Genomic DNA, 27,399 nt, shown 5'->3' with positions numbered 1-27,399 from the left:
AGCCAAAAAAAAATTTCCCTATTACCCTGTGAGAGAGAGAGAGGGGTAAAGAATCACCAAGAAAGCTTGCTTTCTTGCATCATATGCCTCTACTAATTCTAATGCTAACAACTAAACGATATACAAGATAAATTTACTATTACCACTGCTAATAAAGCTTCTTATTATTTATAAAAAAATTTATGCATCTAACTTATTATATGAGATAGCTGGTGACTCAGCCTATAAACTGGTATCTGCTACTCCTGATGCTATTATTAAAAAATTACTGGAACCACCAAAAACTATAATGCAAAATTAGCATGAGTAGAGATGCTGCATGTTGCAGAACTTGAGCACATCTTGGTAAGAGCCAGTGGAGTAGCTAGGGGAGGGCGGAGGGGGTGATCCATCCCAGGCGGCACTTTTCACGTGAGACACAATTTTATTTTTCGATGATTCTTTTATTTATGTTAACTTAGTAATTTTTATTACTTAATTAACAGAAAAGCAAGAAAAATAACATTTTAGAGCGTTGGAATTAAAGTTTTACTTCAAAAATAAACATAGTGTTTTAATTTATTTCCCTATACGTCGTTTTGACTTTTTGTAGTATTTTTGGTGTGTATTGAGAGGGGCAGCAAAAGCTCTAGCTACAGTACAGGTAAGAGCACCCCCTTTGTTCCCCCTCACCAATCTCTTTGTCCTCTGTATGCATTCCAGCAGCTCTGCACCCTTCTTAAAATGAATCCTCCAAACCTGTATGCAGTACTCAAGATGTGGCCTGACCATATCTTTATACAATGGGATAATCACATTCCTACTCCTGCTTGAAAAATTCTTGTATATCGTTGACAAAACCCCATGAGCTGTCTGCACTACTCTGCTTCATATCTGACTGCACAGTTATGCCCGGCACCTCCGTAGCCAGGTGGGCAGGAGCAGCACATGCTTCTTGGTTAGACCAGGGTTCGAGCCCGTGACCACCAAATACGGAGGATGCGGAAAGGTCAGGGATTGACCACCGCATATCCCCGGAGCAATATGGCCTTAGTTGCTAATGCTCCTAAAAACCAAATAACAAAACAAAAAAAAATAAACAGTTATGCCCATTAGTATTAATAACATTAGGATGTGTGGCCTGCCAATGGGACCACACATGCTAATGAAGAGAAATGCATCCCTAAAAAAATAATATATTGCTTTTGAAGTACTGTCCTTAGAGAGCATTAATAGTTGATAAGAAATTGCTTTATGAAGATATGAGGAAGGTCAGTTATGCCATTTCAGTGAGGAGTGGGATTTAATAAAGACAAAATATGAAAATGTAAGAAAGGTGATAGGAGGGATTTTGTTATTCTTTGTTACTGTATTTTTGAAAATTTGGAATAGAAATAGAATGTGTTATATTTCCTCTATATATGCACTGAATGTTCTCAAATTTTTGCCAACAGCCTAAGAGGATACCTACATTTTAGCTTTTGTTCCTTCAATGTGTAAAGTATCACCCTGGGCCATTGGTAAAAAATTTCCATGTAGTACATGACCGAATTAAATATTCCTAATGTTCTTAGCTGTTGTCATGCAAAAATCTGCATTTTACAGTAACTGATAACTTACTTGCAAATTTCCCACAAACAAGAAGAATCAAATTGGTTTTCCTTGGCTATTGAATTGATTTTTATTCTGCTTGAATTAGAACTTGTATGTTGATTTTTTTTTTTTTTTTTTTTCAGCCATGTTAAACATGAGTTGCAGCATAATCAATAGCTGTAGGGGGTTACTCTGTGTTTAGGGATTGAAGAAATAATTTCAATGTTTTATACAAGTTTCAGATAAATATATGGCTTCTTTCTTTTTTTTTTTTTTTTTTTTACATATTCTTTTTAAATGTTATTAAAATATCATGGAAAGTGAAAATGAAACTGAGAATTAAAGTTGCGCCTAAAAATGAATTAATGAATACATGTGGGTCATCACATTGGAGGCAACTCTGATTAGTCCTTGGCAGGAAACTAAGTTGCTGCTATTAGTTATGGTATCACATTTTCCAGTTTTATTTGAAAAATCTTCTTGGGGAGGTAAAGGTAAGGTCATGGATAGCCGTTATAATTTTTTTGTCTTTATAGGATATGTAGCCTATGCAGTGAAATTTACAATTTAATTGTAACCTTACTGCTCTCTACAATCGTAATTTTCTTGTTTAATACTGTAGTAAATATTATAAATAAGATTACACAGGAACTCCCCAACTTACGGAAATTCGACTTTACGTAAGTTTTTGCCGGCTGGTGTAAAATAAAAAAAAATATGGAAATGTATTTTGCATCTGTAGGGATATTGTGAAAATATCATAACGTTGAACCCAATAACATATTGTGTTTTTTTTTTTTTTTTTCTTTTGTAATTCATTCCAAGTCTTTGGAAGTTGAAAATTTTGCTATATAACTAAGCTATTTATCTCTTTAAAAGGTCATTTTTATAATGGAAATTGCACTATACTTTCATTGTTATCATATGTTCCATTATAAGAATCAATTTTGAACACCTTTGTGATATTTTTATTAAACACATTTCTGGAGATCACTACCAAAAAACAATAAAAACAATTTGCACTTTCTGGTTTATTGAGCTTTTCTGTTAGCGGAATCGATTATAAATGGGTAGTAAACTTGATCTTATTGCATTTGCTATAATACCGATAACTGGAATTCTGTGGGTTTTTACGTTATGGTATTATGGTGAAATGAGTTCCCCTTCACTGAAATCTTTAATCATATAAAAAACAAATAAATTTTCAGAATCTTCTCTTCATTCCTATTTACTTATTACAATGGTGAAGGGAAAGGGACCAATGGAAAGTGCAAGTGCTGACAGTGCTAGGAAATGAAACAAAACTGATTTAGAAATGAAGATGACAATAGTGAAATTATAGTAATCTTATATTTAAAATAATTAAATGCACAAGGCATAATACATTAAGAGTTTAATATCTATATAATATAATATCGGTGTTTAGATACACCATAGACAACTCTTAAAAAACTACAAAGTAGTTGTTGTGGGCATCATTTGCTCTTTCTCATATTGTGCTCTGCCTTCACGACGAGTTGCCATGATATTGCACTACCTCAAATAAGTAACGCTTCACTAATAGAGAAGACTATTGTTACTTATTCTCAGTGAGTACCACCACCCAGACATGTTTCAAGGCTATTGGCCTATCATCAGTGGGTGGGCAGGTACCCTAGTATTGCAGACATGACGACCCAGTTGTATAGTTAATCACACAATATGAGAGATGCCAAAAGGTGTATAAGATAATATTTAAAATAATTAAATGCACAAGGCATAATACATTAAGAGTTTAATATCTATATAATATTGGTGTTTAGATACACTATAGACATCTCTTAAAAAACTACAAAGTAGTTGTTGTGGGCATCACTTGCTCTTTCTCATATTGTGCTCTGCCTTCACGACGAGTTGCCATGATATTGCACTACCTCAGCAGAGCACAATATGAGAAAGAGCAAATGATGCCCACAATAACTACTTTGTAGTTTTTTAAGAGTTGTCTATGATGTATCTAAACACCTATATTATATAGTAATCTTATAATACCGTGATAAATCTGACTAAAAAATGAATAGCAAATGCTTAGAAAACGGTACTCACCTTTTATAAATCTGCAATAAATTTTTTGGTAGATGGTGGCTAAATTTAGCTCGAAGAAGCATTAAAAAGAACTAAGGCGGGGAATGGGGCGAAAATATTTTAAACAGATTTTAAAATTTACTTCCTTGCGCTCATTTTAAAATCTGTTTAAAATATTTTCACCCCATTCCCCACCTTAGTTCTTTTTAATGCTTCTTCCAACCTAAATTTAGCCACCATCTACCAAAAAATTGATTGCAGATTTATACAAGGTGAGTACCGTTTTCTAAGCATTTGCTATTCATTTTTTTAGAAATGAAGATGATTAATGAAGAAATACGAAGCAGGACAAAGTTTGTCATCTATTGCACAGAATTAGGTCTCGCTGCTTCAACAGTGAATACTATTTTAAGGGACAGTACGTGTATAAAAGAACGTGCCAAAGGATCAATGCACTTAAGATCAGCAATGGTCACAAAACAGTGTTCGGGTGCTATATCAAAGATGGAACAGCTATTAATAATATGGATGAAAACTCAGATTCAGAAGCAAGTGCCCTTGAGTCCAATGGCCATTCAAGCAAAAGCAAGAAATATTTATGAACATATTAAGGATAAGTACGGCGAACCCTAAGCCAAGTTCATGGCAAGCAACAGGTGGTTTAATAGGTTCAAGGCGGAGCAATATGGCCTTAGTTGCTAATGCTCCTAAAAACCAAAACAACAACAACAACAGTAGGTTCAAGCATTGCACCGGTTTCCAAAACATTAAAGTATGTGGTGAAGTCACCAGTGCCGATTCTGCAGTTGCAGAGAAATTTTGTGATCTGTTGGAAAAAATTATTGATGAAGGCAGCTGTTCAATGCAGCAGAAAATTTTTAACATTGACAAACTGCTCTGTATTGAAAAAAAATGCCAGATTAGACATACATTGCCAAAAAGGAAAAGACAATGCCAGGTTTCAAGGCTTCAAAAGATAGGAACATTCTTTTGCTTGGGGCTAATATACCGGGAGATTACAGATTAATACCACTGCTTGTATACCAATCTGGAAATCCTCATGCATTTAAGGGCATAAATAAAGCCACCCTACCCGTGCATTTCCGATCAAACCAGAGAGCACGGATAACAGTATCTCTCTTAGAGTCTAGGTTTAAATGCTGCTTCATTCCTGAAGTTGAAAAATATTGTAAAGACAACAATTCCTTTCAAGATTTTGCTTCTATTAGATAATGCTCCTGGACATCCTATGCTTCTTGATGATTTCAATTCAAATGTGAGAGTACTTATTTCACTTATCCAACCTATGGATCGGGGTGTTATTTTGAATTTAAAAGCATACTATTTAAATAGTATACTTTAGATGGTGAGAAAAATTTTATGTTAAGAGACTTTTGGAAATCTTACAATATTTACTACGCCATCTTAAACATTAATAAGGCCTAGGCGCATGGAAGACAATATGTCCATGGCACATAAAAGGCTTCGAAGGGCTTGATAAAGACAAATCATATGAAGAGATTACAGATAAGATTAAAGGTTACAGAGCTACTTCAGTTGGAGGTTGTTGTCAAATACGTGGAGGAGTTAACAGAGGAAGAAGAGAAGGAATTATCTAACGAAGAACTTATTGACTTGCAGGCAGCGATAGTGAAAGAAGAAAATGCTGACAAAGCTCAAGATGAACCAAATGAAGAGCCGAGACGCTTCATCACCAGAGAGAAAGAATTTCGTGAAATTGCATCGGCAATGGCGAGGTTTGAGAAGATGGATCCCGACAGCGAACAGCTCTTAAAAGTTAACAGAGGGGTGAATGATATGCTTGCTTGTTACAAAGAAATCTACGAAGAAAATAAAAAAGCCACCGTCTAGTCATCCATTAACATGTTCTTTCGTAAAGTTGAGCAGCCGAACTTTTCTAAATCTCCACAGCCCTCAACCTCTGCAGCGGCGTACTTATCTGCTGAAAATGTCGATTCTGGCAACGATGCTTGAGAGGTAAAACTTACTGATGTCATGCCTGTCTTTTTTTTTTGAAATTTTTTAAATTGCACGCTTTTGTAATTTTTCCTGCGCATGAGATAAAAAAATGGAATAAATACAGTAAATAATTCTATTCAAATGTTCGTGGAACATTTTTTTTTGATTCAATCAATTCAGCGAGTGCTGCACAGGCATGGGGTTGATTCAACTTACTTAAAATCCGACTTACATAGAGTTCTGCGGAACACAACCCTTACGTTAATCGGCGAGTGGCTGTACTATATTGTATTAGTAGCATTATATTAAATTTTCAAGGTTTTACTTGTTTTGTTGCTGATTTTATGAACGATCGATATAACAACCGTTTTTCTCATTCCCCTACAGAGTTGTTATATAAAGAACTTTAACTGTACATTGAAATAAACAGCACAATAAGCAAAGCAGGAAGTTAAAGAAACCATTTAAACAAATTCATTTGGATCAAAAAAGAAATTAGCCATTAAGAAATTTTGGGAAGAAATACCCGATTGAAAGTAATTGAAGCAAACTTAAGGTGGCATGGGCATGTAGAAAGGGGAGAAGAGATATTTTGCTAAACAGATATTCAAAACAAAAATGAATGGTATTAGATGGGTCAGTGCTGTCAATGATGCATTAGAGGAAAGAGTGCTTACATTGGTTAGGTGCTAAAGATATAATAGGAAATAGGATAGTGTGGAGGAGAATAGTGAATGGAAAGCCAATAATCCAGGACTGATTTTTACTGTCATAGTGACATGTAAATCCATTGGAATAACATATTTTAGAAATGATAAATTACAATAATAAAATCAGATGAAACAAGCTTAAATGGTTGGTAAATAACTCAGTAAAAAATTTATGGGAAGGAAATGATAGATAATGATAAATGAATAACTGTAAGTGAACTCCAAGATTACCAGTAGTGTCATCTCCTAGGAGGAAGGCAACGGACAAAAGGGTAATCAAGTAAAAAAAAATTGGTGTACTGCTATTGTTATATTTTAAACATGTTTCCTACATATTTCCCTATATCTTTAAAAATATTTATGGAAAGAAAAAAAAATGAAAGCAATTTTTATTCATTGTTTTTTTAATTTTTTTTTTCTAACTTTTAAATAAAATATTCTTACTGTATTTTTTTAAATTATTTTCAGGAGGAGTTTATCATGGAAAATTTGTATTTCCTAGTGAATTTCCATTTAAACCCCCAAGTATTTATATGATTACTCCTAGTGGAAGATTCAAGTGTAACACTAGGTTATGTCTGAGTATTAGTGACTTTCATCCTGATACTTGGAATCCTGCATGGTCTGTTTCAACAATTTTAACAGGGTTGCTAAGTTTCATGGTGAGAATGCTTTATTAAAATAAGATATTGTAATAATGATTGATAATAGTATTTTCAGTGGCAGTTGTTTTCCTTTAAATTTGAATGCTTTGATTCAATTTGATTATATGATTATTGCCATAGCAAGAATAAATTAATTACAATGAGAATTTATCATAAAAATAAAATGATTGAACAAAAAAAATTGATTTGTTTTTAACTCCTCTCCCCTAGGTTGAAAAGAACTTCACACTAGGAAGTATTGAGACATCAGATTATGAAGTAAGTAATATTTCTTCAATCAGATTTATAAATTGCATGGCACCTTCTCACTTTCAGATAAGTGTCTTATTGTATGCTCTTGTATACATTTTATATGCCAGTGGTGCTCAAACTTGTTCAGGAAATGAAACACACTGAAGGTGTTGTGCTCTTTAGAGAATATCATTAAATATCGATATATTTAATTCCATCATATACAGACTTATTCATCATATATAATTTTATTAGAGAAAATGATTGGATTATATATATATGAAGATTTCTCAATCTCAAAAAATAATTATATATATATATATATATATATATAGAACATCAGAAACTGGATTGTTTATAAAACCGGACATTAAGATAGATTCCCCCCCCTCCACGGCTAGCATAAGATTTGTTCGCACAGTGATGCTGTTGAATGGCTTAACTGATTCTTTTTATATAATCATATTTAATTAAAAGTTAAATAACATTTAGTTCGCTGTTTCCAATATGTACATTTTGAGTACATTTTGTGTTTAGTGACTGACAGACTTTAGACTGCCATAAGTAAGTGCTACCATTTTTATGGGCACACAGTTGAAAGTCTTCTGACCATCAGATGTACTATATTCTCATTCTTATATAGTGGAGTGTACAGTGTAGACGCACACCACAATTACTAAATTTATATCTGAAGCCAGTACAATATTACACAGGGATTAAGAAAGTTTTCATTTTGTGAGTATGTAACATGTCATTAATCTGTATATTGATACTGTATTTATTAAAATAAACTTAATATATTTATTATAATAAATAACTAGAAAGATCTGAGCAGAAGCAAACTGAGAACATGCTAGTAGTCCCCTCTGTTGGCAGTTTTATAAACTGCCAACAGAGGGGACAACTAGCAGGGGACAACCTGCTTTTTATAAATTTTTCTACATGACTAACTTTTATTCCTGTATGCAAAATATATTGTGAGTAAAAATATAGGAATGAGAAGCTCACAACCAAGGAAAGTGAGCAAATGTAGTTGTTATACACAAACCATAATCAGCAGCACTTACTTTTTTTATTATATTTTTAAATAAATATTATTTGAAGAAATTTTTGTCTGTAATTACTCAGCAGTTTTGTTATGCCCTTGTTTCCAAATTTTAACCACTCTTCTCATTTTCAAGTTTTAGCCGACAGTTGAAAGGAATGAAATAATAAATACGAATAAATAATATTATTAGTAAACTTAATCATATACATAAAATGGCAAAAGTAGGTACTCGCTCAGCAAGGTACCAGTACATTTTCTATTGACCTGTACATATTTAGATTTATTGTCCAAAAAGTGGAAGAAAAAAAAAATAAGAAACCAATCGATCACTAAGTAACCAGTTCTTGGATGGCTTAACTCAAGCAGTTGCTGACATTTCAAAGGCTTTTGATCATGTTTGGCATAAAGGTCTTCTAAATAAGCTTCCATCTTATGATTTGCAAACTGTTTTTTGTAATTGGGTATTCAGTTTTCTCTCTGACTGCTCATGTGTGATGGTAGCCGACTCTGTTTTCTAAGTTCTCCACTAATGCAGGTGTTTCCCAAGTTTCAGTTGTTTCTTCCATTCTTTTCTTCTCGTATATTAATCACCTTCTTCCATTGACCAGAAATTTTATCCATAGTTTTGTTGATGATGGCGCATTGCATTCCACTTTGTCCTGCACAAACAGCTTCAGCTTCTCAAATATCCACTACCCTAAATGCTGATCTCCAGGTAATTCTCCAGTGGGACAAAAGATAACTTAGTTGATTTCAATCCTTTTAAAACTCAGTCCTGTCTTATATCTCACAAAGGATTCTTCTGCTCCTATTCTAATCTTTGATGACACTCAGATTTCTAGACAAGAACACACATATCTCTATTAGGGATTATTCTGACTGCTAATCTCTCTCTCTCTCTCTCTCTCCCCCCCCCCCTCCTTGGCATAAGCACATCACAAATGTTTTCCTCTGCAACTAAAAAACTGTTTTCTCTCTTTTCTCTCAGTGTTACTTTTCTTACAGACAGCTGCTCACTCTGTACAAATCTCAAATCCACCCTACCATGGAATATTCTTCCCACATCTGGGGCAATGCCCCAGAAACTTCTCTCAGACTTCTAGATTCCATTCAAAAGAGGGCAGTTAGGTTAATTAATGATCCATTTCTAACAGAGTCTCTCCACTCTGTCTTATAGACATTCTATTTCTTCTGTATGCCTTTTCTATAGATACTTCTATGTGCACTGTTCTTCTGAATTGGCTTCTATAATTCCTGCCCTCTTCCAAACCAGTCCAAACACATACCACAACTAGTCAGCACCCTTTTACTGTTCAATTCAAACTCAGAGAACTAGCTTTTCTTCCTCATTTCTTCCTTCCGCTTCTATTTTCTGGAACAACCTCCCTTCATTTGTATTCCCTGAAAATTACAATCTACAGAAACAAGTCTAATGTCAACAAGTATCTTCTTTCATTTCTCCACCTTATGGTGGCTGTAATTAAAAGTTCATCTATTGTGATGCATCAGCAGAGAATATTAAATGAAATAAATTTCTCATATCGGGTAGGCACACTGTGGAGACGTTTCATCCTTATGGCACGTAAGAATTATACAAAAAAAAAAAAAAAAAAAAATTCAGTTTCAGAATTCATCACTGAGAACGTGATAAATCTTGTACAGATGACAGAGATGGTAGCATTATCGTAGCAGTAGAGAATGATGGGATTGATGATCATACTTCATGGTCCAGGCAGCAGATAAATGCATCTGGTGTTGGTGCATGCCCAAAGAATGGCTTCACCAAGATTGTGTTGTACCAGCAATAAAATTGATGGTGGTAGTGTGATGGTATGGGCCTGTTTTATGTGGTTTTAACTTGGTCCACTGGTTGTCATTAATAAAAACCATGAATTTAGTTCATGTTATGGCAGCCACATTGTGAATTTATGGCAGCCACATTATTCTTTGAAGAGGGGCTATATTTGTATCAGCATGACAATGCTCGAGTTCACAAAGCGTGGTCAGCACAATGGTGATTTGAAGGGAATAATGTGTGGAACTTGCCTTTTATAGCTCACTGTCCATAAATAAATCCAGTTGTGAATACCTTTTGGCTGTTCCAGAACATCACTGCAGAACTAGAATAGGATTTCCCAGTCAAACAGAGAATTAGTTGCAGCCTCATGGCATGAGTAGAGCATATGATTTCAGTCCACCCATCAAAAACTTGTACAAAGTGTTCCATTGGAGGGAAACTTTATAAAGGACACTTGTATAAAGTGTCTCATTAAAAATTTATTTTTTATAATTAAATATTTTTTTTAATTTAATGTCCCCATGCAAATTGGAGGATAGTGCATATCTTTCCAGTTTTTTTCTTTGTTTAATGAAAGATAATACATCTTTTTCTATAAGAACTATGTAACTAAACAAAACATGTTTTCAAAAATATATATACAGGGTGTCCAGGCTAGAGGTATCCAAAAATAACGGCTTATAATGCAAGAACCATTCATTATATTTTCTCAAACGAAAGCGCAGTCGATAGGAAATCTCTCCAAGATTTGTTTCATCACACTATCAAGGTCACTAGTGCAGGTGCGTTACCAGTCGTCACGCATGCACAAAAACGGCATAAGAATGGCACAGTGCATGCTTTGGTTAGCTGAATTTCAATCAGTTACACGTGTTCGGCGGCGTGCACGAAGGGAATGGAATGTGGATCCTCCCACATCCAGATCCATTCTTCAGTGGGATGAGACTCTAAAAGAGACGAGAAGTTTGGTTTCACAAACTGGGAGACTGTGGATCCGGTGCATGAGTCATTCTCTAGGAGCCCATGTAAGTCATTTAGACTGGCTAGTAATGAACTGCAGATTCCTCGTTCAACAGTTCACGACATTGTTCACAAACATATCTGTTTGCATGCATACAAACTTCAACTTCTTCAACACCTTAAGCCAGATGATCATCGCTTAAGAGCTGATTTCGCTGCTGAGATGATCAGCCGTATCGATGACAATCCCAATTATCTTGATCTGTTGTTATTCAGTGATGAATCGACCTTTCACATTTGGAGGAAAGTTGACAGATACAATTGCCGCATTTGGGGTACAGAGAATCCTCACCAGGTGATCGAAAATGAAAGGGACACACCAAAAGTCAATGTCTGGGTTAGGAGTGCACAAAAATGGCATCATTGGTCCATTTTTTTTTTCATAGAGCCAACAGTGATGGGATACACTTACCTTGACATGCTGCAGATCTTTGCTGTTCCACAGATTCCCCCAGGTTTTAGGTTTCCACAAGTTGGTGTTCCACAGATTTGCTGTTCTGCAGATTCCCCCAGGTTTCAGAAGTGTGGTGCTCCACCACACTTCCATCGAGATGTTACCATGTTTTTGAACAACACTTTTCCTGGACGCTGGATCAGAAGTGGAGGCCCAACTGCCTGGCCGCCTAGATCTCCGGATATGACTCCATTGGACTTTTTTGCATGGACTTTATTAAAACTTGTGTACCAGAGAAAAATTCGGGATTTGGATGATTTTGAACAGCGTATCGTTGAAGCAGTTGCTCTAATAACGCCTTAGATGCTGGAAAACACTTGGCAAGAGCCTGAGTATCGTTTTGACATCTGTCGAGCTATAAAAGGTGCCCACATTGAACTTTACTAACTGTCATAAAAACTTGGTAAGTTACTCTGTATAATAACAAAAAAAATATTTTAATATACCTTATAGATGCTGAGATATGTGTGTATTTTTGGATACTGTTAGCCCGGACACCCTGTATATAGAAGATCATTAATGGTATCAACAAGGTTTGAAGTGAAGCCTTTTCTACACAATTTAGAAGAACTGTTGTGTTGTTGTAACTGCCCTGCAGGCCATTATGATCAAGTTGTTTTGACACATTTTGGCTGAAAGAGAGAGATCTGTATTAAATGTTTTCCAGGTTCAGATTTCTAAAAGTTGGCAAGTACAGTCATTCCTCGTATAGCACGATAGTTGTGTTCCTAGAAACCCTCGTGCAATACAAACAACAGGCCCTATGGGAAAAATAGGGTTAGGTGCCGGCCACCCAAGATTGAACACACATTTTTAACCAAAACATTACCAAACACAATAAATAATCGTAAAAAAATACTTACATATTTTATTACGACTATTACATAATAAAATTTATTCTTGGTAATGCTTTTGCTTCTATCGTAAGCAAACTTGTTTTTCGTTTGATTTTCTTTCCAAACAGATGACAGCCGTTCTATCTCTTCCAATTCTTTGTGTCTTGATCTATTGGATTTTAATTACACTTTGAGTTGTTCCTGCTATCAAAATTGTTTTTATTTTCTCTGCATTCTTTCTAATTCTCGGCATTGCCTCATTTAGGTCTGTAGCACGTGCAATATCGCATGGTCTTTCATTTCGCTCAAAGTGTTTCACAATTTCATATTTTTTCTCTATCGACAGAGGCGGACTGGCCATAAGCCTTACCGGGGAAACCCCGGAGGCCAATGTGATTTTGGCCATAAACACTAGTATGAGGCCAGTACAAATTTTCCCGAGTAAGAATTTTTGACCCAGTCCGCCTCTGTTTATCGATATAGCTTTTCTTTTTCTCTCTGAATCTGCAGTGTCTTCACCAGGACACTTCCTTTTCACACCTTTTAAGTATTTTACTTATTTTTAGGGAATAAAGCACAATTACAAAATGAGGAGGCACACTCGACACACACACACACACACACATAAACAAAACTGATGCCTGTATCAGCTGAATAAACAACACCGTAAAGGCAGAGATATACTATTAACACCTCACATTTTACTAAAGCACATTTCTAGGGGTTACTACCATAAAACAATAAAAACAATTTCCAGATGCGTTTCTGCTAGCGGAATCTGTTGTAAACTGGTAGTAAACTCGATCTAATTGCATTTGCGATTATACCGATAGCTGGAATTGTGTTGGTTTTTACGTTATTATGGTGAAATATGTTTCCCCTTCACTGATATAAAACACATAAATACATTTTCAGAATCTTCTCTTCATTCCTATCGTGTTGCGTTCAATTGGGGTGATTTCGCATTCGACTGTCATTTCTTGTAAACACAAAGGCGAATCGTGCATAAGTGAATTCGGTTCGTATTATATAAGATATCGTTCCCCTATTTATAAATCGTGTATGATCGAATTCATGTAATGTAAACATGTGTTATACGAGGACTGACTGTATGTTTAAGATTTCCACAAATGCAATTTGCATACCTAGAAGGTTTTACATTATAAGTCAGTGAGTAGAAGTTTGTGCATTTATCGTGTACACTGAGAGAGAGAGAGAGAGAGAGAGAGAGAGAGAGAGAGAGAGAGAGAGAGAATAGAAAAAATTGTTTTGCAGTAATTAAGTTCTCTGTGTTAAACAAAAAAATTATGAAAATAAACATGTATGACACCTTTTTATATTTTTAATCTCTCTCTCTCTCTCTCTCTACAAATATTTCTATAAGAATTATTCAAGTATATGCAGAATATCATCTGTTTGTATACATTATGTGAGAATATTTGCTTTCTTGCTTTCCATAGAAGCGACAGTTAGCCCTCCAAAGTCTCGATTATAATTTAAAGGATTCAGTGTTTTGTGAATTGTTTCCTGAAGTAGTTGAGGTAAGTTGCGTATATTTTTGATTACATATTAAACACAATAACATTAAAATTGTCAGTTAATAATTACAGTGTGTTACTATTTTATAGTTTTTGCATTAAAATATATTTTGTTAAAGTGCATAAATTATTTTTATGTGAAAAATATGTACAGGGTCTCTGATAACTCCAGGTTTTCATTTAGTATTAGCATTAGTAGTGCCAAATTATGCAAGAAAGCAAGCTTATACAGCATCAGCAAAAAAAAATCACTTCTCATTCCCTCCAACAGTTTATCTAATTCTTCCTTGAATTTATTCAAGCTATCAACTTCCACAACAGATGGAAGTTTGTTTTGTTCCAACAGTCAACCACCTGCTGGCTAAAGGCAAACTTCTGTATATCTATTCTGCAACTGTCCTTCCTCAATTTGAATTTGTGCCCCCTCATGTGCACAGTCTGAGCAAGAGAAAGAATCCCATCAGCATTGAGATTGCTCAATCCATTCCATCAATCCATCCAATTAGTTGAGGCTAACTACATCACCTTTCGAGACAAGGTGTACAAACAAATTTTTGGATTACCAATGGGTTTGAGCCTGAGTGGCTTAATGTCAGAGATCTATCTCTCAACGATTGAGCAGATACATTTGACACCTTTTCGTCCCCGTATCACATACTATGGGAGGTATTTAGACGATGTTCTAGTTATTACCGATAGTAGTACTATCCAAGACATTTTACATTCATTTAATAATATTCATTCTAGACTCAAATTTACATTGGAAAGGGAAGATACGGATACTAAGTCATTAAACTTTCTAAATTTCACGCTTACCCGGGACTCGGACAAAATACAATTTAGCATCTATCGAAAACCCACAAACACTGGTATGCTTCTACATTATAATAGCTACCACCCGTTCACCTACAAAAGATCGATTATCTTTAATCAATTTCTAAATGCCTATAAATATTCAACGACGGATTCTGCTTTGGACTCAGAAATACAAATATTAACTAGCAGATTCTTGAACAGGGGTTATCCTATTAACACAATAAATCGAATTAGGGTACAAGCTAAGGATAGGATACAAAATACTACACCAATCAACAATAGTAATATCAAAAAATACTTTATTTCTGTCCCATATGTTGAACAGTGGCACAAACAGCTTAACAGATTCTTTAAAGATACCGATTTTAAAATTATAGCTAGGCCTATACGGAAGTTACACACTATACTGAACAATCGCTCGGTTCTTTCCGCGTTCGCAACACAAATTAATGATCTAGTATACAACATTTCTTGCGGTGATTGCGACTCGTCTTACCAGGGTTCGACGTGGTTTTCTCTTAATATTCGTGTAAATCAACACGAAGCCTCAGTTCGTGCTTCTCGTTCAGCAGCGTCAGAATTAGCCTTTCATGCCATTAACGAAAAACATACTTTTTTATTTAACGAGGCCAAAATACTTAACGTTCAACGTAATTATACGCGACTATTAATTGCAGAAACCGTTGAAATTAAATTACACAACAATTCTGTTAATGTTCGGCGGCCATATTTGATCTCTGATGCGTGGACCTTTACGCGCATGCGCGAAGACATATAATCACTATTTAAGTAGCAGGTTTAGCCTGATTCGGTAATTTTCATTCCTGTGATCACGACAGTCGGTCGAAAAGCATTGTCAGCTTCAGGAAGGAAAATCGTTTTGAATATTTTCGTTAGATTCTTTTAATTGCGTTATTTTGAATTTTAATTGTTTTAAATTGATTTTGAATTGTGTTAAATTGATTATTTAATTATTTATATTTTACTTTAATTATTTAATTATTTATATTTTACTTTAAACTATGTATATAAAGTGCTTAGCATCATAATACACAGCCATTTCTGAATAAACAGAAAATTCGTGCTTCTCGTTCAGCAGCGTCAGAATTAGCCTTTCATGCCATTAACGAAAAACATACTTTTTTATTTAACGAGGCCAAAATACTTAACGTTCAACGTAACGTTCAATGCTAAGCACTTTATATACATAGTCTAAATTTGTTCGCAGCTTGAGGCTCTAGCCCTAAATGCGCCTTAGTCTAATTTTACTTTAATTATTTAATTATTTATATTTTACTTTAATGTACCGGTAAGTTGTCGATTTTTTTCGTTTTTTCCGTTTTAATTTCTGGAGGGTATCATACGGAAGTGTTCCACGTACTATATTGAGGTAAACTCCTCTTATTAATTTACGAATATTATTATCAACGTAGAACATATTAAGTATTACAGCTCTGATTCATACTATATAAATATATATATATATAGCGATATCGAGCTTATGGTATATTTGTTTCATATCTCCTATCAAGTTTACGTTATATATATATATTATGCTATATCATTACATTTGTAAGTTTTAAGACCACATGTCTAGTGTTTGATAATTATAATAGATCATAAATTTATCTAAAACCAACTTACATGATTCGAACTTTCAAGCTACCTATTTGCCACAAGTAAAACACCAGAATTCCCCTACCACATACTCAATACTATAACAGTGGTGTCAAATTTGAATGTTCTTATCGATACAAAACTGTGGCAGCAGAAGTCAACTGTGGTTTCTTAAGCAATCCTAAACGGTAAGTAACAAACATGTTTATTAGCTAAAACAAAAAAATATACGTCAGCCTACATGATTAGAGCCCTATGAGTACTTGTTTAGCACAATGAAAACCTGCAATTCCATTAATATGCACTATACTACCAGCTACGCGATACTATATTTATGCCAAATCACCGACATAAAAATCTCTACAAATATAAATATTGTATGTTGCGTACTATGTGATAAAGTTAAGTTATTAAAACATGTATGTATTGCTGTAAATCATAATTTATAAGTCTTCTAATACTGATTACTACTGCTACAAAACTATGTGGAAACTTCCCAAGTGCCTCTCCTATATCAATACTAAAACTATGGCAGAAAAATTCAAATATTCATATCGATACAATACAATAATTGCAGAAGTTTAATATAACTCTTCATATAATATAACAATATATTAAATATATTAAACTTCTGCAGAAGTTTAACCCGAGCCAGGTCCATCCTGTTTTTTTTCTAAAATTTTTAACCCTAACTTGAAAGTTGTCCCTCCTGAAGAAAACTAATAATTTCCATAATTTCTACTCAATTTACAAAATTGAAACTCTCAATATACATAAACAGAAGTATATTCTTTGATTTCCTACCTTTAGTGCTCAGAAAAAACTATTAATTCACTCTAAAACAGCAAAAATGTACGATCACATTTTAATTTATTAAGTTTTGATGTGGGCAAAACAAGATCCAAGCTTTGAAAATAAAACGTGTTACATCATTAGTTCAAAAATTCACACCTCAGCTCAGCGCCTCTAGCTAAAACGAATCGACACACGCGGAGAGATAATTGACTGGTCAAGCTTACGTCATTAGCGTTACCAAGGTGATCCAAGGATAAAATGAAACTGTAAACAAATTTCGTGGAAAACAAACAGTTGAGCATCATTACTTGCAAACACTAATTTTCATGGCTCACTCACAACAGTTGCTTTACTGCTTTTCATAATTGCTGTACAAAAGAATTGCAACAAATTGATTTTGAAAAACTAAAATATCGAATTTCCTTTCTTCAATATGTATTGTATCTAGTAACAAAAAATCAAGGAAATTCATCTATTGGAAGCCATACTGGAAACAGAAGGAAAATAAAAGAGAAAAAAAAATTATTGTCGTAAAACTGATCACTACAATGCGCATTTCATAAAAAAAAAAAAAAAAAAGTTCACTTTATTGTAATTGTTTCTAGAGGACTAAATTGGAACAGCAGTTTCATGGATGTATATTTGATCTTCTTACGAACTTTCAAGAAAATATTTCTATTCATAGCTGCATTATAAACTTTGAAAACTTATGTGAAGGAACTTCACATGCATCTCACCTGGTGTACAAACGAAGAAAAAAAAAAAATGCGCTGCTAGTAACAGATTGTGAGAACAGTCTGTTACTCGTAGTGAGGGATTGGGAAATTGTAAGTAATTGTTATTGAATACTTCAATATTTCCTTGATATGCATTTGATACTATCAAAAAAATTTCAAGAAAAAAAATTGAATTTTCATTATCACACAATGTCCGAAAAATTCACCATAAAATGTCATGTGTTTCAATGCTTGAATTCCATTCTAAGCTGTGACTGTAATAAAGTCACTTCTCTTGCACTGACAGAGTAGCCGTTCACCGAATGAACTAAAACGGTTAATTTTCATGAAATTTCCAATTCCCTTCTATCACTTGAGGGAAAAAACTCCTTAGGGGAGGGAGTCCACCCTTTCTAGTCCGACCCTAGAGGGAGAGAGAGAAATAAAAAAAATACCCTTTTGGTGGGGAGAAGGCCAAGAGATTGTCAAAGGTCCAGAGAGCTAACTTTCATTTATTTTATTTATTATTATTATTTTTTAAAATTTATTATTATTTATTTTTTTTTATTTTATTATTATTTTTATTATTTTTTTTTATTGTGTTGTTCTAGCAATCCATCCTGGATTGGGGCTTTCCTAGGCCAAGATTGTTCTTCTCTTTTCTTCTTCCCTCTCTTCATCTTATACAAGTTTTTCTTTCCTCCCTGGGGAACGAGTTTCCCAGGGAGGAGGGCGTGCAGATAGTAGGGGAGGCCTTGCCCTCCTGCTAGGAACAAGTACCTGGAGGCAGTCGTCCAGGTGATCACTGCTTCCAGGTAGCCAAAATGCCCAAACACATCACAATACAGAACACACACATAAGCTCACAAACAGTTTTTCTTTCCTGTCACTTTCTCCCGTGCGGGATGAAAAATTTTTCTCTCTCTCTTGCTTTCCTTTTCATGTCTTCATGCAACATGGGATATTCCTATGATATTTTTTTTTTTTTTCATGACACACACTGGCCTTACCTTGACAGTGCGTAAAAACTGAACAGAGCAACGAGGCCGAGATGAACTTTTGTTCTAGGAGCCGCCCATACAAAAACACAAAATAAATAATAATAATAAAAAAACAGCATTGCAGCTCTAAGTCAGCTTCATTCTAGGATGCCAAAACTACAATTGTTTTAGAGAACAATATTTTGCATTTTTACTTTCTAACATTATTTTGCATTATAGCTCTGTTACAATATTTTGCTTCGTTTCTTTACATTATTGCTGTAGCCAACGATATCGGTGTGCGCGACGTTTCATCACAGATGCTGAAGTTCTAATTAGTCGGTTCATCCTAGGATGCAGAATTAATTAGTCAGTTCATCCTAGAATACAGAATTACTAATTAGTCCGAATTTGGTCTGATGCTCATTTGAGAAAAAATCCAGAATAACTCCTCTGGAAATATTAGCTAGTGAACTACATTATAAATTTCAAACATTGCTGTATTGCTCATCCTTTGAGTGACTGCATGTTTCCGCCTTGTACAGATGTTTTATTGTGGACACTTTCCACAATAATGAAGTGGAAACTGAAGTGGCAACTGAAGTTTAACCTTGACAAATGCAAAGTACTGCATATGGGTAGAAGTAACCCCAGAGAAACGTACCAACTGTGTGGTACTACACTTAAGGTGGTAGAAAATGAAAAAGACCTGGGAATAATTCTGCAGATATGAAGTTTTCTGAGTAATGCAGACAGGCTGCCAGGGCAGGTCATGGGGTTTTGTCAATGATATATAGGAATTTTGTTAGCAGGGAAAAGGAGGTGATTATCCCTCTGTATAAGGCAATGGTCAGGCCACACCTTGAGTACTGCGTACAGGTCTGGAGGCCTCATTTTAGGAAGGATGTAGATTTACTTGAGCGTGTACAGAGAAAGGCAACAAGATTGGTGAGGGGAATAAAGGGATCCTCTTACCAAGAGAGGCTTAAGTTCTGCAAATTGCAGTGGCTGGAGACTAGGCACCTGCACGGTGATCTGATTGAGGTATATAAGGCCTTGAATGGGTTGAGCACGCTGAATTCTGATGGGATTCTTCCACTTGTTCAGATTACGAGCCTAAGGGGGCATAAATTCAAATTAAGAAAAGACGGATGTAGAATAGATGTGCGGAAATTTGCCTTTAGCCAGCGGGTGGTTAATTGCTGGAAGAAACTTCTATCTGTCGTTGTGGAAGTTGATAGGTTGAATAAATTTAAGGAGGAACTGGACAGGCATTTGGAGGGAATGGTGTGTTTTTTTTTTTTTTTTCTTTTTGGCTGATGCTGCATAAGCTCATACACTTGCTTTCTTGCATCACATGCCACTGCTACTACTACTACTACTACTACTACTACTACTACTGCTGCTACTACTTCCTTCCAGTCAGTAAAATCACATCAGTAGTCCTCCTTTATTATACCCAGGGCTTTTTTTGTGACGGTACGCAACGGTACGGTGTACCGGCACCTTTTTTACAGCATGCCAGCGTGGGTGACAAGGCTGGCACGCAGTGGATGTCAGCCATGCCAGCTGCTTCCATCTATTAAGGAGATCACGTGACAATGGGCAGAGTCAGCACCCGTCAATCACGGCCGTATCGCTAGCAGTCTGCAAGAGGTACCTGTTTCTGAATTTGACCAAAACTTCATTATGAAATTTTTTTTACTTGGTACTTACTGTATTTTTACATTTTACTTATTATTTTTTATTTATTAAATAAGACTCACCTTTGACTTATTTTTTATATACTTGTATAAAAAATTTATGCTTAATGAACTGTGTGTTAATAAAATTAATGGTCTAGATTCAGTATCGGATACAGCATTCCCACTGCTATCGATACGGCCGTGATTGACGGGTGCTGACTCCGCCCAGTGTCACGTGATCTCCTTAACAGACGGAAGCAGCTGACACCCACTGCGTGCTAGCCGTGTCACCCATGCCGGCATGGAATTTTTTCTGATAGCAAAGAATGAGTACTGGCACCTATTTTTTTAGAAAAAAAAAGCACTGATTATACCTATAAAGTAATTCATTATGTTGGGGGAAACCGTTTTTGTTCCTAATTGATGTAGCACTTTCGAATTTCGCAAAGTGGATTATTTGAACACAACATACATTAGAAGGTTGGTAAAAGAGTTGATAATTGGTGGGCAGCTTTCTGTTTATATTCAGTGATGACCACACGGTCAGAGATCCCGAGAGAGAGAGAATACAAGAAACCACACTGCATTTAGCAGTCACCGACTCATCTGCCAAAAACCACAGTAAAACAATAAAAGTGATGGGGAGTAAGTCTATTTGTCAGCGGAGTTTATCTGTTTATTGCAGCTCAGAACAGCTTTATGACCGTGGATAGTGAATTTATTTGGCTTCTGAACTGAAACAGAATTTCTCCCTTTGCGATGACATCAAAGCGTAACAAGCAAATATCTTCTAACAATACTTTTTGAGCAGCCGTTATTTGTAATCTGTTAGCTTTGTATTGTTAGAAATATTGCAGTCATGTGAACAATACACATTTCAAGAAAGAACCCGTTATTCATAGCGGATGATTTTTTTTTTTCCTTTCTTTTGATGCATCAGTTTTCGAAGTTCATAACGCAGCTATAAATAGAAATATTTTCTCGAAATTTGGTTAGAAGATCAAACCCAGGAAACTGCTGTTCCGATATTGTTTACTAAAAACAATTACAATAAAACAAACTTTTTTTTTTTTTTTATCAAATGCGCATTGCAATGTTATCAGTTTTACACCAGTTTTTCCTGTTTCCAACAGATGAATTTCCTTGATCTTCTGTTCGTAGGAGCAATACACGTTGAAGATAGGAAATACGATCTGTTCACCTTTCTTAAACAGTTATTGCAACTGTATTGCTTTATTGCTTCTTATGTCAAAAACAGTAGCTCCCGTTCCTCTTTTGTTTATTTACACTTCTCCCTTCCCGTCTCGATGTAGCTGTACGGGAGACGAGATCACGTGGCATATACTTCCCACGCTTCACTCGTATTCAGGCGGAGTTGTTTATCAGAACTGCTACTCACTGTAAAAAGAAATTCGGGTGCTTTACACCAAGAAACGAATCAAGTGTCAGGTTTCATAAGTTCTAGGCTGGTTAGGGCGGGGTATAAAAATTAATTGAAAAGGTCTAAAGAAATGCATACTTGATGTCACATTTTTGTCATTTGCGTGAAATTCAATAGGTTTTGAAAATTTTAGTGGGAAAATTCAAGAAAACAGTTCTGGCTCCAACTATAGCTAGTTTCAGCTCTGTAATTAGAGTAAAAATTGTAGAATTAACTTGCTGAACTCAGTTGGGGCTGGAACATACCCCAGCAGACAGGAATATGGTTAATATAACTCTTCATATAATATAACAATATATTAAATATATTAAACTTCTGCAGTTATATTAAACTGCAGAAGTTTAATATAACTCTTCAAACAATTGAGATATAACAACAGTACTGCTATTGATATAAAGTTTACTAATTGTTGTTTTGTATTTTTCAAGTTTAGAATAACTAACTGCTTAAATTGCATCATGTCAGTTTATTGTATTCTGTGTGAGAATTTGATATATGGTACTTCTATACCAAAAATATAGCTTTTATTGTGCTGTGCTGTAAAACAGTAAATTTAGTTAATGTCGTGTGGTCCTTGATATATTTTATGCCAAGTGGACTGTCTCCATTTTACAATAAGTCTACTTTTCTGTTATGGCAACCCCTAAAATGTACCAGAGATAGGTTGAAGGTTGAGAAACAACTTGTTCAAAAAAGTCTTACATATCTGTAGCTTGCAATTTTTAGGAAACATATATGGAGGAAAGTTGTTACAGGGACCAGAAGTAAAATTTTGAAGAAATTTAGGGTCTGTTGCCTAGTAGTTGTATTATATGTGTAGATGTCCATTTAGTAGCCTGCATCATACTTTTTTTTTTATGGAAAGCTGTGAAAGTTAGTGGTATGCTAATAACATAGTAGCTTCCTGCATTCAGAAGCAAAAAGAAACTAGTTGACAAAGTAACCAGAAATGATCTGTATGTCAATAAATTTCTAGAAGACCCTTCCCAACCACATTCTCAACCAGTCATGCTATTAGACTAGTGCCACCTAATTTCTACTGGCTTTTTCACCCTCAGGCTGTCAATACCATTAGAATATTGCAACAGCAATTTTGAACAAACTACCCATTAAAAAAAAAAGTTTAGTGCTTGTATGAATAAGAGGAAATTATGTATGATGCTTTTATCATACTGGGAATGATTTGGGCTGTGTGGGATTACAGATGCACTGTGATGCTTCATGGCCTTAGTTGCGTGTTAGAGTAATACAAACTTTAACAACAAAAGTTTACCATAAAAAAAAAATAATTATTTCTTTACTTTGTGATCTCTGTGTTAATTTTGTCTGAGAAGTTTCTTCTGGTTTTCCAACCTACTTTTCTACTTTTAACTTGGAAATCTACTTTTCCAAGCTACTAGAATAATATGGGATTCAACAGCTAAATAAAAAAGAAGTATGGTAACATCCATTTACTTTCAGGACTCTTCTGCTAGATTCCATCCTACAACCTATCTATTGTGGCAGAGCACTGAATTTCCCTTTGATATTGAATTTTTATTGAATTGATGTGAACCCTTAAACATCTAGAAGTGTATGGAAATCCAAGGAAGATATGAAGTGACAGTGTGTCACTGTAGTTCAAAGATGATCAGCTTCACACAGAAGACATCCAGTACTCTATGTCACCAAAATAATTTTAAGAATTATCACATGAAGACCACATGGGTTCAATCACAGATGAGAAAAAAATGTGAGAAGCTTTCAGTATCATGAGCAGAAAATATTGCAGCTATTAAAAATCACGTTAACCACAGTATTAAAAGTTTTATATAGACAGGCTGCAAGAGAAAGTGGAATATAATGAAATATCGCATTGGAAAATGAACTGTATTACTCAAAGCACTTGGAAGTCTTATTATGCCCAAAAATTGCTTGAAGGTGCTTGGAATTTGCTTAACAAATCTTATCATGGAAAGAGGATTACTCCAATTTGTTCAGCAACATTCTCTGGTCAGACAAAGTAGTGTTCCATATTGAAGGAGTTGATTGTCCATTATTAGGAAGATTATGATCCAGGAATGGTGAAAATGAATTCCAGACCAAAAGGCACTATTTGGTTTGGTATGTGATTACAACACACTTTCTTGGTTCTGGTTTGGAACATAATGATCAGGGAATACTACTTGCCTGTATATCTGTACTTGAAGATGCCCTGTGACTAACCATTTCACAAATGGGTGTGTGGGTCCTCATTCTTGCCATAAAAGATTATTTTTTTTTATTTGCTTGTATTGGCAAATGTAGTAACTTAGGGTTGTTACAACTGGTAATAGTTTTTATTGAGCAACAACTTTTTTTTTCTTTCAATTCATTGTTATGAATGAGTATGGATAGTGAAGTTTCTAATGCAGTGTAGTGACAAAGTAATGGCATGGTTCTTTTTCTGTTCAGTAGTATGTTGTTTGGCATAACAATAACAACACCAAAAAAGAAACACTTGGTTTTTTTTTTTTTTTTTTTCTTTCTTTCTACACGTATTCGACTAATAATATTCCCTTCATTCATTTTCTTGCTAGTAAAGACTTGCTTCCTACAGTTGCCCTTCAATTTGCATAGGTCAAGCTTTTGCTCACTTATCTTCCTTGTATGGTAGCATGGATGCTGTGTGGAAAAGGCATAGGTCTGTTAGTTGTTTTTCTGTAAGTTGCATGCTACTTGCTGCATTCAATTCAACTCACTCCATTAATAACAGTACAGCAGGCCCCCGTTATAATGCGGTTTGCTTTACGCTGATTCGCTATAACGCTGTTCTTATATTATAACTCCTATCTGACTATAACGCTGTCACAGATCACTATAATGCTCTTTTACAGATTGCATTTTTGGCATATTTAACGAAATCGTTTCATTTGATAGTGTCGATAGCTTGAAAATGAATAGCAAAACAGAATTAAAATGTTCCCACAGCCGACTTGAGAAATTTTCTCGCACGCTAATTTAATTGCAGTACAGTGACTTGTTACGTAGTTCCGAGATCAACATTTTAAAAAAACAACCAAATATATAGCTTGTAATATTTGCGTTATATGCATTTATCCGAAGTCTAGTCATCACTCAGTACTGTATTAGACATCGTGTGTAACGGACAGTTTACTTGAACATTGTATCGTAATTAATGCAACCAACGCAGTTACGTTTTAGAAGAGTTAATAATGGCTGATAAGAATGAAAAAGCAACAACGTCTGGGCGCAGTACGAAGACTATAAATGTAAGAAAAAGACTGAAAATTAAATTAGACGTTTTGAAGCGAATCGATTCCGGTCAAAGACAAAGTGTGCCATAATTTAGGACTTGCAGGTTTAACTGTAAGAACAATTATAAAAAAAAATAAAGAATTAATTTTAGCAGCGGGAAAGATAGCTGTTCCACTGCAAGCAACTAGGGCTAGGCCAGCTATTGGATTGAAATGGAAAGACTTTAATTTTATTGAAGATAATATCCAATGCAGAATTCAGTTAAGTTAAATATTATAAAAAAAAAAGAGAGAGAGAGATTAGCCAATATGATGATCTTAAGAAAACTCACCTAAAAAAAAAAAAAAAAAAATGTGGAACCATTTAAAACTAGTAAGGGCTGGTTGAATAGATTGAATAGAACAGAAGGAGCCGAAACTTTCAAAAAAGAACTTGTTAAAATTATTGAAGAGGGATATTATGTGTTATACTTCTCAACAAGTTTTTAACATAGATGAAGCAGGACTTTTGTGGAAACGAATGCCTAAAAGAAGTTTCATATTGAAAGAAGAAAAAAGCATGCCAGGTTTCAAAGCGGCGAAGGATCGGTTGACTTTATTGTAGTATGGTAACGCTGCGGGGGGATTTAAAATTAATACCCCTTTTAGTTTATTTGGAAGAGGGCCAAAGTTCAACCCAAAATCGACACATTTTTCATGATTAAATTCATTAATTAAATTAAATCAATTTAGATCAATTAAATTCATGATTTTAATTTTAATTTTGATACGTAAGTAGTTACTACATAATACGTAAGTAGTTACCACATGTAATTACTTTTGATACGTAAGTAGTTACCACATGTAATGCAGAATATTTTATATGTACGAATATTTGAATATTAAATATTTTGACCGACATTTATGCATCTTTTCACTACCGTTTATTATTGACTAGGAAATATCCTATGGCACCGACCACAACTCACAAATGCATATATTACCTTATGGGAATGCGGCGCTCGCTTAGCGCAGATTCACTTAGCACTCCGTTAAGTGGGGATCACCTGTAATACATACAGACATTTAATAACCATAATAACAGCAGTAGTACAGACAGTTTAATAATACATAAGTTAAGTGATATATTTTCAAAAAAATCCATTCTGTATTTAATATTTTCTTTATTTAATTTTAAATTTTTTTTAGGAATGCAAAAAGACTTTGGCAAAAAGAAAGATGCTTCCAGAAAAAGGATTAACAACTGAAGGGAAAGATAAACAGCAGCCTTATCCTGTTTACCGTGATCCAGGCCATGTTTTAGGCAGTGCACTAACCAATGTAGCTGTAATATTAGGATTTGCAGCATTTGCTTATACTGTGAAATGTGTTTTAATGAGTATTGTTTAGCATTTTTTAAGTGGTCTAGTGGCATTTATTTACAAGATGTAAAAATTAACATGGACCAATAGGCATTTTCTGTTCACTTAATTCTGAAGAGAGAATTACATACAGATTTGTCTTTTACTGGATTGAGAAAGAAAAACAATGAAAAAAATGTGCCATTATTTTTGGATAGGTATACATGGGCCTAAAAGAGATGTTATCCTGTCTTCTTTTCTCTCTGAAAGTATGTAGAGACTAAAGGGCAAATAAACATTAATTTTCATATACTGTAATTAAAAGTATATTATATATATATTAATCGTTTTCAATTTGTTTTCTGCAGTATTGAGATCCTTGCAATCAGTCGTGGGAGTATAAAATCACACTACTTATTTTTTAAGAATTTGAATTTCACTGCTTTAATTTACCAAAACACTCCTTGTTTCCTTGCATGCATTTTTCAGTAGTGTAAGTAATATTTATATAACCTACTGTATTGATGGTGCATATTATTACAATTTAATCGTTAAAAATTTTCATAAATAAAATATTAACTTATTTTTAAATATGACTATATTAAAAATGATAAACTACTTTTAAAGTAACTAATGTTTGCATTGCAGACATATATTTAGAGAGCAACAATTGATCAGTTTGTTTATTATGAGGATTTTTTATGTTACATCTATTTGTATATTTTCAAGGTTTATATATATATATATATATATATATATATATATATATATATATATATATATATATATATAGCTCTAAGTTAGCATAACTCTACAGTTACCTAGGAAGCAAACCTGATATGTAAGTTCACTAAAAC

The 27,399-nt window shown here is 34.5% G+C and overlaps 1 protein-coding gene across 1 annotated transcript in view; it reads left to right on the top strand.

The window, feature by feature from the left end:
- LOC150090630 (ubiquitin-conjugating enzyme E2 J2-like) overlaps window positions 1-26,624 on the top strand; it is a 74,129-nt gene extending 47,505 nt beyond the window's left edge. The window contains exons 4-7 of the mRNA XM_090379235.1: window positions 6,795-6,988; window positions 7,202-7,249; window positions 13,839-13,919; window positions 26,391-26,624. Coding sequence (XP_090235361.1) covers window positions 6,795-6,988; window positions 7,202-7,249; window positions 13,839-13,919; window positions 26,391-26,591 — 524 coding nt within the window. The 3' untranslated portion in view covers window positions 26,592-26,624. The remainder of the gene's footprint in view (window positions 1-6,794; window positions 6,989-7,201; window positions 7,250-13,838; window positions 13,920-26,390) is intronic.
- The last annotated feature ends 775 nt before the right edge of the window (window positions 26,625-27,399 follow it).

The sequence above is a fragment of the Mastigoproctus giganteus genome, chromosome 1 (genome assembly GCF_048544385.1).
Source record: "Mastigoproctus giganteus isolate SK-2022 chromosome 1, ASM4854438v1, whole genome shotgun sequence".
Taxonomy (NCBI): Eukaryota; Metazoa; Arthropoda; class Arachnida; order Uropygi; family Thelyphonidae; genus Mastigoproctus; species Mastigoproctus giganteus.
This window is presented reverse-complemented; position numbering and strand designations above follow the sequence as displayed.